The sequence below is a fragment of the Trichomonas vaginalis genome, chromosome IV (assembly GCF_026262505.1).
Source record: "Trichomonas vaginalis G3 chromosome IV, whole genome shotgun sequence".
Lineage (NCBI taxonomy): Eukaryota > Parabasalia > Trichomonadida > Trichomonadidae > Trichomonas > Trichomonas vaginalis.
Window position 1 is genome coordinate 11,481,910 of NC_067206.1, and position 14,211 is coordinate 11,496,120.

Sequence of the window (14,211 nt, forward strand, 5' to 3'; positions counted from 1 at the left end):
TTCAAAAAATGTAAACCAATATTTCATTGTCGACCAAAACCATTCTGCTCTTGGTGTCATTGACGGTTGTATAAAAATGTTAAGAGACTTAAACCAACCACAAGGTGGTGAAGCAAATGAAATGTCATATGACGACAAATATAGACACTTCTCCATGGCAAAGATGAGACAAGTTTTAAATATTTACAATAGCCGTAAACAAAAAGGTTTGGGAAACCACTCCCCCGAAGAAATGAAAAAACAACCCTGGCTTAGAGAAAGACTATATATTTAATAATTTAGTCAAAAGAGACAAACAAGAAAGAATGCCGGGCTTCAAACTTCAGAAAGGTGACAAAGTAAAAATAGAAATACCTAAACGCGACCCATATGAAAATACTATTGACTATGACAACAATGGGAACCCGACAGGTACTCACATTCGTGTTCGTAAAAATAGAAGAAAGTATACAAGAGAATATTATGAAGTTTTAGGCAAACATGGCAAAATGTACACACTGCAAGCAGAAGATAAAACTACTATTGTCAGACCTCGTTTCAAACTTGTCAAAGTTCAAGGTGGTATACTTTCAAAGACAGTTCCTAACAAATATAAGACAACTCCTGACGAATATGCTAAAGAAGTTGAAAATGACGACTAAGCATTTCTATACCATGCGTAAACTGTCATGTAAGGTGGCATGTAGTCTTTACTTTGTCCCGTTGTTTGCGTATATCCTGAAACGTGATGTGTATGGTTTCCTCCTCCCTCAGTGTTACTCCAGTAACAATTTATAGCAAACTTAACGTTGTCTTTAACATCATATCCTTTACCTTTTGTCATTGCTGACCAATCCCAATATCTATGCTTATGCCAACCTGCTTGAGATGTACTTAAATCTATGTAGTGACTGTGTGCAGGTAAATTTTCACCTGAAATCGTTTTACTTCCACCTGTTTCCTTTGAAGAGTTTGCACAATACAAAAACCTGTCGACTATTTGAGTCCAAGTTCCAAAACCCAGAACTGTTTCTGGTCTGGTAGAGTTCATTGACGTATAAATAGAGCCTATAGGATATAATGTTTGAAGTATTTCTGTCTTTAATGTTTGAAGCTCTGTTTTGTCTGCTTTCTTGTCATATAAATCTTGAGCAGTGAATTTAATATTATGTTCATCCTTCATGACATAAACATCTTTACATCTAATGTTTTTCATCGTCGTTATGTCGTCATCCGATGTTAAACCTTGTGGAAAGTTAGGAGGTTTACAATATAATGCATCCCCACCAGTTTCTTCAACCGTTCCTTCAATACTTTCTATAGCAACAGTTGTAAAACTTGTATGTGTATGAGTCTTATTTGCTTTCTTCTCTAACTCATCGTTAACATAAGTTTTATCTGCTTTAAGGTCTAAACATCCTGAAACCCATCCTGTATCGGCTTTAGTTTTTAAAATCTTCGATGTCCATTCATGGTACCAGTCAACCCTTTCTTTCATTTCGTTATCTTTTTCATCCACATATTCCTTATCCGCCTTCTTCACTAACACACTAGCCACCCATCCCTTATCTGCTTTCTTTTCAAGGCTAACGTTTAAGTCTGTTATTTCAGATATAGAATGTATATGAGTCTTTTTAGAATATTCGTTTTCAGCTCTTGTCACTTCACTTGACATTTTATTGTCAACATATGTTTTGTCTGCTAGTTCAGGATGAGTATGTTCTTTTGTTGCATAAGCATTGTTAGCTCTTTCTTCTTCTTTTGCTATTGCATCGTCTACATATTCTTTGTCAGCTTTGTTGTCAACATCTGCTTTCAAAAGAAGTTCATTTATAGGTTTCTCGTTTAAAGTTCCTTTTGTTGGATTTATACAGACAGTATGGTTCTTATTGTCTTGAAATAGAAACTCATCTGTCATTGGGTTTAATGTCAGTTTTAAGTTTCCTTCTTTCAATGACTCAGATATCTTAGAATAGTTTGAAAAGTTTGTTGTGTTCTTATTTAGAGCTTGCATAATGAGTTGTCGGTTGTGTTGTATTTCTCTTATGGAAGCAATATCTTTCGACATTTTTATTCTAGATAAAATATGCTTCCAATAGAAAAAGAAAATTCTAGAGTTGCTACAACTAAACCATTAGATGAACTTTTTACTAATGTCGGTCAAAAGTTTGAGACAGATACCGTAAAGCATGAAGGCTATCGTTTTGACTACCCATTAAGATGGTTAAGAGACCCATCTGTCACAAAAGCTATTGGCTTTCGTAGAATGAAGTTCATTTCAGAAGCCATACATGGTTTCCCATTTACGGTCGGTTTTGAAGTTCGATACTATAACAAAGAAAAACGTATGTATGAGAAATTTGAACAGGGAAAACTTTTACAAGTGAATTTGCTTGTAAACTTAGAAACAACTCTTCAAGCTTTTCAAGAAAAAATAAACGATATCTATATCGAATATGCAAACCAGTATAACATTGACGAGGGAGAGTACCATCTCGATATTATTTATGACAGGAAAAATGCAACTGTTAAAATCAATAGAATAGAAGACCTTGGAGAAAACGTTTATATTTCTACAAAATATAACAACTTGGCATGGTATAGATTTATGAGGATGTTAAATCAGCCTGCAGCATATCCAGTACACCCGGACTATTATGAAGTCGAAAACCCTAATGGAACATATGAAAATATTTTCGACCCAGATGCTATTATTGTTCATGCTTCATTTTCTGGTGCGCAAAACTCTTTCTTATGTCTGATGAATGATTTTTACGAAAAACCTACAAAGTTATACGAACCACCAAGTGGAAGTATTTCAGACTTTCAAGTATGGTTTACTACAGATGGAAGAAAAAGAATAATTCCATTATACCATGCGTTTTACTTAGAACTTAGTTTCATATACAACTACTATCGAACGGTAAAAATATAATTTTTTAATACGGTTGAGGTGTTGGATTTGGTTGCCAACTAGACTGTGGTGCAGGTTCAGGCTGTTGTATAACAGGAGCTTGTTCTTCTGGTTCAGGGTCTTTAGGTATAATACCAACAAACTGACCTACTCTTTTACCAATATTTTTGACTCCGTTCCAAATTCCTCTTCCTACGGTTTTTATTCCATTCCATATACCTCTTCCAACTCTTCTGAAGAAGTTTCCAATACTACTGAAGAAACCCATTTTACTATATGTAAAAATCTAATGTCCACCTAGTCTCTTACGTTTCCTTCTGAGTTCCATAGCATTTTTTAACTGGAGCTCATACATTCTGTTTCTCCTCTGGTAGAAAACATATTCTGGGTCAACTCCTGTGTTCGCGTCATCTGCATAAAGTTGTTTATATCCCACTTCGGGGTTTGTATATAAACTCTTTCCATCTCATATTTGCATACCATGGTGGCAAACCTAACGCAGCGTCATTTGACATGGCAGTTTGCATTTGTACATCTGTTGGCACTTGACCATAGTTTGCCATTGCAGTTTGTATTCTAACTTCATTTGGAATATTCTCTGGGTTTGGTTGTCCAGGTTGCTGTGCATTCGCTAAGTTCTGTGCGTCCATTTAATATTAGATAAAAATATCTCTTACGAGTACATATGCTGAACATTTGCAGGCATTGGTTCATCTTCATATTCTCTGTACTTTTCTGCCACGTCAAATAAATAAATGACACAATGGAAAAAACCTAAAACAAGTAGTCCTATTTCAAACCACATTTACTTACTAATAAAATTTCTTTGTTATGACACTTTCTCCGGTTTATAGGACCTCTCTCATATTCTATCTTGTCATATCTAAACTCATAGTCATGTATGTCCTCTAACCATCTCATAACGGTTTCCAAACCACTTTTATCGGATGTAAAGTAAAAGCATGGATGGTTATGTAAAACGTCTAAAGTTTCTAAAGAGTCTCTCAAAGTCCAGTCTACTTGGTATTGAAAATCCCATGTGTTATAGAACGGCGGGTCCACTATAAAGAAAACATTTTCCTTGTCTTTATATTTTTCATACAACTCTGTCCAATGACATCTCACAAACTCTATACCCTCAATATATTTTTCTATGTCCTCTTTGAAAACATTTGTATAGTTAAGATATAAAACATTTGACATAAGTGTTTCAATGTCATGAACTCTTATAGAACCACTATATAATAGTCTAGCAGATATACTATCCCAGTCTATATATTCTGCTTTTTTCAAAACCTCTCTCACAATATTTTTCTTATCTAATGGTATACGTTCCATCTTACCTATAGGTATCTTTTCTTTTAACTCTTTCAATATATTGTTTGTATCTGGTATATGTTTGAGACGGTCCATATAGTTGTCGAAGTCATTGCATATAATCTTTGAGTCTGGGAATATTGTATGACATAAATGGGATATATAGAAACTTCCACCGAACAAATCTACAAATGTTAGACCATTCGGTAGTTTCTTAAGTTCTCTCAATATAATATCTTTACATCTACTCTTATTTCCAAAGAACGGTAACGGTGGTTTTGTAAAATTCATTTATATATAATAATAAAAATGTTTTTACCTGAAAAGTGACAGAAAAGTGACAAAGCATGAAAACATATATAATTTGTGAAAAGTGAAACAAAAAGTGACATTTTTAAAAGTGACATCATTAATATGATGTAAATAACAACGGTTTTGGTTTTGTCACCGGCTGGTCGGCTGGGGTTCGGTCCTCCTCTTGGGTCTTGGACAAAATTTCTTAGGGCTAGAAGGGGCGCAGCCCCTGGAAGCCCCTCATACCTGACCTTGAGATATGAATACTTGGTATCATAAAAAGCAAAAATGCTGCGATAACATTACTAAAAGAGAGAAAATTTTATCTCTTATAAAAATACAGGTTTCGGCAATCACGAGGTACGGATTCAATATAGCTTTAAAACTGCGTTTTATGGAAAATTTATGCTTTTGGCAATCATATCTCATTATCATAAATGAAGATTTCAATAATTTTATGATCTATATATGAAATATCAAATTGGTGCCAGCCATTGATTTTTTAATAGTATATACACAATGATTTCATATAATCATCATCATATAATCATCATATAATTTACATTAAAATTTACAAAATTGGAGAAGCTTATATTTTGGAATTTGGAGATCCCAGTCGTTATTTCTCCAAACGAGATCCTTAATATATCATATATTACAAGATAAAATGTCATTTATTGATTTTGTCAAATTGGATAAATGAAAAAATTAGCATTAACCCGTAGTAGCTATACTATATATCATAAATGCAAAGCGAATGATGAAGGAAAAACTTGATGTATGTCAATTCTGCCAAATGTTGTCGTAATTTGAGTTACAATATTTCGAATTAAGGAAGCCATTTATGTTAAGTATATCCTGGATACATGATTTCTTTGGCAAATTTTTCATAAAGAAGTGAAATCGTGAAAAAAATAATTATTCATCCGTCAGATTTAGGAAATATGCACATCAAGCCTCTTCAAATATCATATTTTCAAACCCTGCGCGTGAACTTTGATTTTAATTTATAATTGTTGGGATGATGCAAAGTTATGAAGATAACAAGTCATAACCGCTTTGTGTTATAGACCGAAAATAGATTTTTTCGGTTTTCTCTTCAAATAATTGAAAGAATGATACTATTATAGGTTTATTATATTATATAGCATATAATCATGCTATAGCCGAAAATTATAAGTTTTGAGAAGATTGAATATAACACAAATAAATTTGAATGTAAGTTAAATTGCTTGTTGTTTTTAATAGCTATTTAATGAGAAATCCAATATTGCAAAATTCAAATTGAATGATTGAAAGAACAGAAAAAGTCATTCTTTTCAATTTCGAATATTTTTCATTGTATTTATAATTATATGGTAAATAAGATATTTAAACTTGATTTTTGAAGGAAAATTCACAAAATTGAATAAATTCAAATAATTTTTATTCAAAAATAAACTAGTTATTTGAGTTTAATACTAATTATCTATTCAAACTACAAAGTTTGTAATTTAAAATATTTTGTGAGATCAGATTGAATTAATTCAAGGTTCTTTTCAATTAATATTAATGACCATATTACGCATTTTCGAACATTCTAAACCAAATATATAAAAATGGGAGACGAATGATAAATTTTTTAGACATAAAGAAGTTGTTTACCGAGTTTTAGCTCTTATCTCTAACAAAAAATTAATTTTTAAAAAAATGACCGAATACGTTTCACAGCGAGAAAAAAATAAAAGGCAAGATAGAATTTTCTAGACATAAAGAAGTTGTTTACCGAGTTTTAGCTTTTATCTCTAACAAAAAATTAATTTTTAAAAAAATGACCGAATACGTTTCACAGCGAGAAAAAAATAAAAGGCAAGATAGAATTTTCTAGACATAAAGAAGTTGTTTACCGAGTTTTAGCTCTTATCTCTAACAAAAAATTAATTTTTAAAAAAATGACCGAATACGTTTCACAGCGAGAAAAAAATAAAACTGTACACTGATTTTCATTTTCATTTCCAGTCACTTTACTTATTATTTTTTCTTTTTTTCATTTTAATTATAAATTATTTCATAATACGTTTATTTATGTTACCATTTTCTTTATTCTTTTGAATTCCATACTAGACACTTATAGAATATTTTGATTGTTAACGTACTTCATTAGAATGAATCCTTACAAAGGGTATGTCGATCGAATTTACCTAATTGGTATTTCCAATCAGATTGAAGAAGGTAAAATGACATGGGAAGAAGCTTGCACCCATGTTCCCATCGCCCCAACCCTTCAATCAAATGATTTCAAATATTTAGATGTTTCAAAATCTTTTTTACAAAATCAATTTAGCTTACAGAATATCCCATTGCCTAAAGGCAAGAAAGGTCGTAGGGTCAATCCCTACGACCAAATCAAAGCTCTTGCTGTGATACATGACCACTGGGCCTTTCCCTGTGGTCAAACAAAACAATGGAAACGTTTGAAATTACAACAAATTGATGTATCTTATAGAGAAGTACGCAGATACTTCAAAGAAAATCATTTCACCAAGACGCGATTAGAGCATGCCGGGCCAGAAACAGCAGTAAGATATTGGGCGCTTTCACCCAATCTTATCTGGCACGCATATGTTCATTATTTTAGGGGTGTTCGTGGCCAGTATATTTATGGCATAATCGACGATTTTAGCCGCAAAGTCCTAGCGTGTATACAAATACCAGATATGCTGGCAGCGACGACAGCGAACGTTGCGGCTTCCGCCTTCATTGAATTTGGCGCCCCTTATTGTTTCTGGACCGACAACGGTTCAGAAAATAGGGGCGCCTTTCAAGATCTACTTGATCTTTGGGGCGTCCAATGGCGGCATACAGACTCTCATTCTCCCTACCAAAATGGGAAGATTGAGAGATTCTGGCCGACATTGGAGCGCTGCCAAAGCATTCAGGCTATTCCTGCCTTTATTTGGGAGTACAATAATAACACACCGCATGAAGATCTCCCAATTAATCCATTAACTGGAACAAATTACACGCCAAATCAAATGTATCAGCTGAAACCGAAATACACAAATGCAGATACAGAAAGGTTGTGGCAAATATGGGATACAGATACAGGCATGACCGCTGTTGACACATTCACAGCGTAATAATAAACATAATTTTTTCATATCATTTTTAACAAGTTTTTTTAAATGTATGTAATGAATAATTCATTAGAATATGATAATGCACATTGTAACAGAATAGAACAATCACCAAATTTTTTTTTGAAATTAAAAAATAAAAGTAAAAAGTATAAAGTAATCTAACCAAAAAAGATATTTAAAAGAATTTTGGAAAAAACAGAATATGGATAATGATATTATTTTAGATACACAATCGATGTACTGAAGAATAATCCGGTAAAATGATGATATAAAATTAGATTATTTTACAAGTAGCTAAAAGAATAAAACTATAATATAAAATAAATGAAGTTTAATGAAACAATAAAGGTTAAATAAATAAAAAAGATTTTTATTTTATATCAGTATTGAGAAGAAGTAACAGCTGACACTTGGTAGACAACTTCTTTATGTCTAGAAAATTCTATCTTGCCTTTTATTTTTTTCTCGCTGTGAAACGTATTCGGTCATTTTTTTAAAAATTAATTTTTTGTTAGAGATAAGAGCTAAAACTCGGTAAACAACTTCTTTATGTCTAGAAAATTCTATCTTGCCTTTTATTTTTTTCTCGCTGTGAAACGTATTCGGTCATTTTTTTAAAAATTAATTTTTTGTTAGAGATAAGAGCTAAAACTCGGTAAACAACTTCTTTATGTCTAGAAAATTCTATCTTGCCTTTTATTTTTTTCTCGCTGTGAAACGTATTCGGTCATTTTTTTAAAAATTAATTTTTTGTTAGAGATAAGAGCTAAAACTCGGTAAACAACTTCTTTATGTCTAGAAAATTCTATCTTGCCTTTTATTTTTTTCTCGCTGTGAAACGTATTCGGTCATTTTTTTTAAAAATTAATTTTTTGTTAGAGATAAGAGCTAAAACTCGGTAAACAACTTCTTTATGTCTAAAAAATTTATCATTCGTCTCCCATTTTTATATATTTGGTTTAGAATGTTCGAAAATGCGTAATATGGTCATTAATATTAATTGAAAAGAACCTTGAATTAATTCAATCTGATCTCACAAAATATTTTAAATTACAAACTTTGTAGTTTGAATAGATAATTAGTATTAAACTCAAATAACTAGTTTATTTTTGAATAAAAATTATTTGAATTTATTCAATTTTGTGAATTTTCCTTCAAAAATCAAGTTTAAATATCTTATTTACCATATAATTATAAATACAATGAAAAATATTCGAAATTGAAAAGAATGACTTTTTCTGTTCTTTCAATCATTCAATTTGAATTTTGCAATATTGGATTTCTCATTAAATAGCTATTAAAAACAACAAGCAATTTAACTTACATTCAAATTTATTTGTGTTATATTCAATCTTCTCAAAACTTATAATTTTCGGCTATAGCATGATTATATGCTATATAATATAATAAACCTATAATAGTATCATTCTTTCAATTATTTGAAGAGAAAACCGAAAAAATCTATTTTCGGTCTATAACAGTCATAACCGCTTTTTATCCAAGAATTTATAAACATTATTCGGTTGAATTTTATTATTGATATAGACCTCAAGAGGATGTAATTTTTTCAGAACTGTAAAGGTCTCTAATTGAATTTAGATCATCGTACTTTTTGGAAAAATGCAGGATTTTGTATAACAAAAAATAGAATGCTTATCTACATTTATTGCGGTTTGATTTGAAAAATTGAAAACATATCGGCTTGATTAAAATTTTTGTTAAACAGATGCAGAGTTGTATCCCCCAACTTCAGTTCCCCAATTTCTGGAATTTCCTTAGTGATATGGACAAGTACCATTATAACTGTCTACGAATGTCAATCTCATCTCAGTACTCAAAGAACATTAGAAATAAAAGAGTTGAAAACTTTACAGAGATTATCGACATAATTAAGCGATATTGCATTAGAGGACAACCAGATGATTGGAGGCGTTGTCTTGTTTGTGGTGTAGCATGGCTTCATGAAGGCATTGCTATTAATACAAGACAACTCAGATTATTAATCTTCAAATGCAAGTCGTCAATCAACGGATCCCTCCATAAAATGGGATTTACCGTCAATATTGGCCGTACAGAGGCAGCAAATGCCCTTGTAATGGCAATTCCAATATTAAAAGACAATACAAACGAACTCAGACAATGGACAGTTAGACAGACAGGAAATACTTGTTTCTCGCCAATTTCTCCACCAAGCTTAAATCATTCAAAGCCTCAAATCAACTCTGCTCTTTCAATTGAGTGCCCCAGAGACCCACTCCCTGTTCCAGAAATAAACACAGTTAGCACAAAGGTCATCGATCTTCCGCAAGAACCGATGGATATCGAACCTCCACTCGTTCCTAGTATAATTGATTCCTATCCAAATGACATTATGTCATACTCTACAGATCTTTGGTAATGTCATTGGATACTTAATATTAACTTACCATGTTTTTTAATCTCTTAAAATCACTGTTATATAATTTCCTTTATTTTGCAATTAAAAGAAAATATTATTGTTTGTTTATGATGCTATTTTTTATTGAAATACCCAAAATCTAGAAAAGCTGAGGCATAACGATAAAAAAAATGTTTTTCTGGTTTAAAGAATTGTATGATAAGGAGTATGTTTCTGAGTAGCTTTTAACAGGAATTAACTACATTCGTATGTTATAGTAAGCAAGAATGAATTTAAACGCATGCTTTGATAAGTTTAGATTAATTATAGGGACACTTTTAACCTTATTTTAATAGGGTATTTGTGATCACTTATGGAGTTTCTAAAAAGGAATTATATTACTGCCTTCTAAAAATAGAAACATTTATGCACCATTTTCCATTAAAATGACAGCTATACTATCTGAATAAACGGATGATATTTCGATATTTCATTCGACATTGTTTTTTGTCTCTCTAGTTAATGTGGAAGTCATTAAAATGTAAACAATCGATAAACACATGAAATATCCATACATTAAAAATCGTTGTTGAATATCCCAAAATGAAATCTAAAACTATATTCAAAAGTTCAATGAACAAATAACTAACAACTGTATGTGATGAATTTGCACTCTATTGAAAATATGTCGGTAAGCTATTGAGAAACAAAATAAAAACTGATATTTGCAATATCTTTTCAGAACACATCTTATCAAACCATGTCTGTATTTACAGATTCTATTTATTTTGTTGTTAAAAGCGAACATTTTGATAGAAAATCTTAATATTATTTTTAATTTTCCTTTAATTTGAGCGATTATATAAAATAACGCAAATATTTCGTAGGAATAAGCATATTGTTGATCTACAACCTAAACTGTAGGTAAAATTATTTATGGCTGACTCCAGCTAAGATTTTTTGTATATTTATCAGATCCGATCTGTATAAAATCAATAAACAAACATATATATCGCTTCAATATCAAAGAATTATGATTTTTCTTCTTCAAAAATAATTTTTTTGAAAGAAAATTCTATATTTTTCTTAATTCCTACGATATTTCCGAAAAATCAATTAATAATATAGAAACATGGATTTTTTTTGATGAACTTACATATATGTTACTACACATGTGAGTATTTATATTCCGAAAAATCAATTAATAATATCATCAGCAAAGCAAGGATTTGTGCATTTCACTTTTTTTTGGCATAATTTTGTTTGGTAAAGAAACAGAAATTGTTTGTGATAAGTAGAAGAAATATATTTCAACATAAAATTATCAGAAAAAAGATACATCTCAAAAAATTTTTTTATATGATTAGAAATGGATACAAATCGACTTTCTAATCAATGGGCTATTAATATCAGGCAAAGTTTAAATGAAGAACAGATCGTACAAATACTTACGAAAGCCAAAATAGATAGTATAGTTAAGTTTTTTTCGTTTTATAATTCAAATTCTCCAAAAAAAGAATCACTTGAATTAATAAACACAATTTCCACTACTGCCACAGTACCACTTTACAGGCATATCCGATCCAATATCAAAGGACTTCTTGTTAAAGGAATAAGCGATTTAATGAAGATGCCAGATAAATATATGGACAAAGTAATACATTATTTTGAAGAGAACCAAGAAGATATGCTTATTTTCTCCCACCTTTCCTTCCCGCAAATCTTCTATTCCTTTTTAACAAAAGAATTATTAGAAGCTGCTTATTTATTCATCATGGAAGTATACAAACACGACAACAAAACACTCTTCCAGCACATTTTAATCGGATTCATTGACAGTTTCCCAGATTTTATCCAAAATATTTTAACAATTTACAAAAAATACATACTCGAGAAGCACAGTCCCATCAATGCTTTCATACGTGCAATATCAGAATCGTATTATTTCTTAACAAATTTCCATGATAAAATTTTTCATCAATGTTTCAACGAATTTCCCGAAATACTTCTTACGGTTCTCTTCAAAATGTACTTTCCGTTGTATTTCCCTACAGAAAGATCGAATTCATTCAACAATCCTCTGTTATTAAAATCAAATCAGCAACTACTCAAAGTTTTTGAATACATTGTAAGCCATCCGAAATCTCCGATTACCCTTACCATTATTTCAGCCATGAAATCAGAAAATTTTGATTCTCGCCGTCAAATTTTATTAAATGACGATTTAGGACAGTCAATTGTTTACGCGGTCATATCACCCAAAGAGGCCTACATCTTCGCGAACATATTCAAGCAATGTGACGTCATCAAATTCCCTACTTCAAGAAATCAACAAATTGTTCCAAAAGAATTGCTGAATAACTTAACTTGCTGCTTCGTAAACTACTCAATCAACTCTGTATATGACAATCCTACACCGAAATCTCCATCGCAGCCATCAGAAAACAAAAATAATTATTCTGAAGAAGAAATGCAGTCATTTCGATGCGCTTTGTCAAAACTCAAACACGTGGCAACTAAGAATCGCACTACAATACAGTATTTAGTCAATAATCCTCAAAAAGGCGAAGTTTTGAAACAAATTAATTCAATTTTGTCAACTCCAGGGTTAACAGACTATTTAAAGGAGTATTTCGCACAGGTCGAAGCAGAACAGAACAAAGTACTCCGCAATTCCATAATTTGGCACTCAAATTTCCAAAAATTTATTTCAAATTTTGAATCTTTTAATTTTGATATAATTATGAACCTCGGAGACCACATTTACAAGGTTATAGAATCCGACCATCTTGTTTCCACCAACAAAGAGCAAATTTTAGTTCCACTTTTGACGAACAAAAAATTTTTAGAAAAATACCACAAAAATGTTTGTCAGAACGAACCAGAAAACAAGCAAACGACCATCATCAAAGAAACAAACAATATGAAGGAACTAAGTTTGGACGTATCCATCCAGCTCTCCATTATTCCAAACAGTGATTCAAATATTATGTTTTTGATGTTGACTTCATTTGTCACTTTTTAGAGTAGAACGAACATCAATGGCCTTGACTTTTCTACCATTTTGCACTTGTTTTTGAACTACGAGAGGTATTCTTTGATCAATTCCAAGCGAGCAGGGATGATGAAGACAAAATTCTGCAAATCAATTGTTTCCGAAATCAGGAAATCAGTGAAATACAACACTGGAAGAAGAATCATCGAAGTCATTCGAATTGTTAACTCTGTGTTCACTAGTAACTGCGACAATCCTGTGGAGATACTTCAGGACTGCTTGATTGCGTCTGGTGTCGATGATTTCATTGTTAGTTTTCTTTACTACATCCATCTTCTGACTGTTTTCCCTCAGTTCATCAAGGACGAGTGGATGGAGTCAAACAGAATGATAGTGGCTGTAAGAGACACAATGTTCATAAATATGATGGCTGTTTCTAAGAAACTATATCAGTACATTGCGAATTTCTTCTATGACAATGATTTGTCTCCTTTAATGTTGAAATAACTTAAGGGTGCCCTATAGACGATAGCTCCCCCTCAGAAAAAATAACCTTAAATAAAACCAATGCTTTTCGAGACCTATTTTGGTACCTCCAAAAACATTTTTCTCGGCAAAAAATCAAGTTGATGTATTTTGTTTTGTCATCATAGATACTCTAATTTTCGCCCAGTAATGTTATATAAAAGGAGCTTTTTTGTCGAAATGCAAAACAAAATTGGCCGTTAATGTGGTGAATTATCGATTTTTGGCACAGCATACTTTCTTATCAATGAATAAATGCAGCTACTTGATAAAAGAGTCTTCAAAAGCAACTTTTGAAAAAAAATATTCCTTATTTACATCAAGAGCCGAATACTTTTACGATGAATATTAATAAAATTTGTCGGTATTTATTCTTACAGATTATCAGATCACAAAAGCCAAAAATTGTTTATTATTTTTTTCAGAATAAAAATTTCGAATGTATCAATTATATCAAATACATACATTTTATTCATACATTACAAATGAAAGATTTAATTTTTGAAAAACCTAAATTTTTTCGAAAATCAAATATTTCGGTGTATTATATGCGCCTTTGTTTAAATTATTCGCCAATTCCTCATCACGAATGTAAGATATTTTGGTATTACAAAAGAGAATCCATGAATTGATGTTTTCGTCCAAAATAATAATATTATATTGTCGACTGTGATAAGTTATTATGGCTACT

At 31.4% G+C, this 14,211-nt stretch overlaps 6 protein-coding genes across 6 annotated transcripts, besides 8 other annotated features; 4 read left to right on the forward strand and 2 right to left on the reverse strand.

The window, feature by feature from the left end:
- Window positions 1-1,612: part of a mobile genetic element that runs on past the window's edge.
- On the reverse strand, window positions 638-1,030 carry TVAGG3_0072190 (phage tail repeat-like family; the record flags this gene model as incomplete). The annotated part of the gene is made up of 1 exon (XM_051221771.1): window positions 638-1,030. One exon carries the CDS (start codon window positions 1,028-1,030, stop codon window positions 638-640), a length of 393 nt encoding a protein of 130 aa, XP_051106757.1.
- A 453-nt stretch (window positions 1,613-2,065) lies between the features above and the next one.
- Window positions 2,066-2,914, forward strand: TVAGG3_0072200 (uncharacterized protein; the record flags this gene model as incomplete). The annotated part of the gene is made up of 1 exon (XM_001317433.1): window positions 2,066-2,914. One exon carries the CDS (start codon window positions 2,066-2,068, stop codon window positions 2,912-2,914), a length of 849 nt encoding a protein of 282 aa, XP_001317468.1.
- Window positions 2,915-2,918: 4 nt separating this feature from the next.
- TVAGG3_0072210 (serine threonine-protein phosphatase family) lies at window positions 2,919-3,161 on the reverse strand (the record flags this gene model as incomplete). Its single annotated transcript, XM_001317432.1, has 1 exon — window positions 2,919-3,161. One exon carries the CDS (start codon window positions 3,159-3,161, stop codon window positions 2,919-2,921), a length of 243 nt encoding a protein of 80 aa, XP_001317467.1.
- Window positions 3,162-5,568: 2,407 nt separating this feature from the next.
- Window positions 5,569-6,406: a mobile genetic element.
- Window positions 5,569-6,406: a terminal%2Cinverted (terminal inverted repeat of Banshee-A1 transposon ID:TVAGG3_0072220).
- A 242-nt stretch (window positions 6,407-6,648) lies between these two features.
- Window positions 6,649-7,620: a mobile genetic element.
- A 640-nt stretch (window positions 7,621-8,260) lies between these two features.
- Window positions 8,261-9,102: a mobile genetic element.
- Window positions 8,261-9,102: a terminal%2Cinverted (terminal inverted repeat of Banshee-A1 transposon ID:TVAGG3_0072240).
- Window positions 9,103-9,295: 193 nt separating this feature from the next.
- On the forward strand, window positions 9,296-10,805 carry TVAGG3_0072250 (transcription-initiator DNA-binding domain ibd family; the record flags this gene model as incomplete). The annotated part of the gene is made up of 1 exon (XM_001317430.1): window positions 9,350-10,021. The coding sequence occupies one exon, from the start codon at window positions 9,350-9,352 to the stop codon at window positions 10,019-10,021; it is 672 nt and encodes a 223-aa protein (XP_001317465.1).
- Window positions 10,806-11,369: 564 nt separating this feature from the next.
- On the forward strand, window positions 11,370-13,025 carry TVAGG3_0072260 (uncharacterized protein; the record flags this gene model as incomplete). Its single annotated transcript, XM_001317429.1, has 1 exon — window positions 11,370-13,025. The coding sequence occupies one exon, from the start codon at window positions 11,370-11,372 to the stop codon at window positions 13,023-13,025; it is 1,656 nt and encodes a 551-aa protein (XP_001317464.1).
- A 99-nt stretch (window positions 13,026-13,124) lies between these two features.
- TVAGG3_0072270 (uncharacterized protein) lies at window positions 13,125-13,502 on the forward strand (the record flags this gene model as incomplete). The annotated part of the gene is made up of 1 exon (XM_001317428.1): window positions 13,125-13,502. The coding sequence occupies one exon, from the start codon at window positions 13,125-13,127 to the stop codon at window positions 13,500-13,502; it is 378 nt and encodes a 125-aa protein (XP_001317463.1).
- A 5-nt stretch (window positions 13,503-13,507) lies between these two features.
- Window positions 13,508-13,542: a mobile genetic element.
- Window positions 13,508-13,542: a terminal%2Cinverted (terminal inverted repeat of Kolobok-1_TV transposon ID:TVAGG3_0013400).
- Window positions 13,543-14,211: the final 669 nt, after the last annotated feature.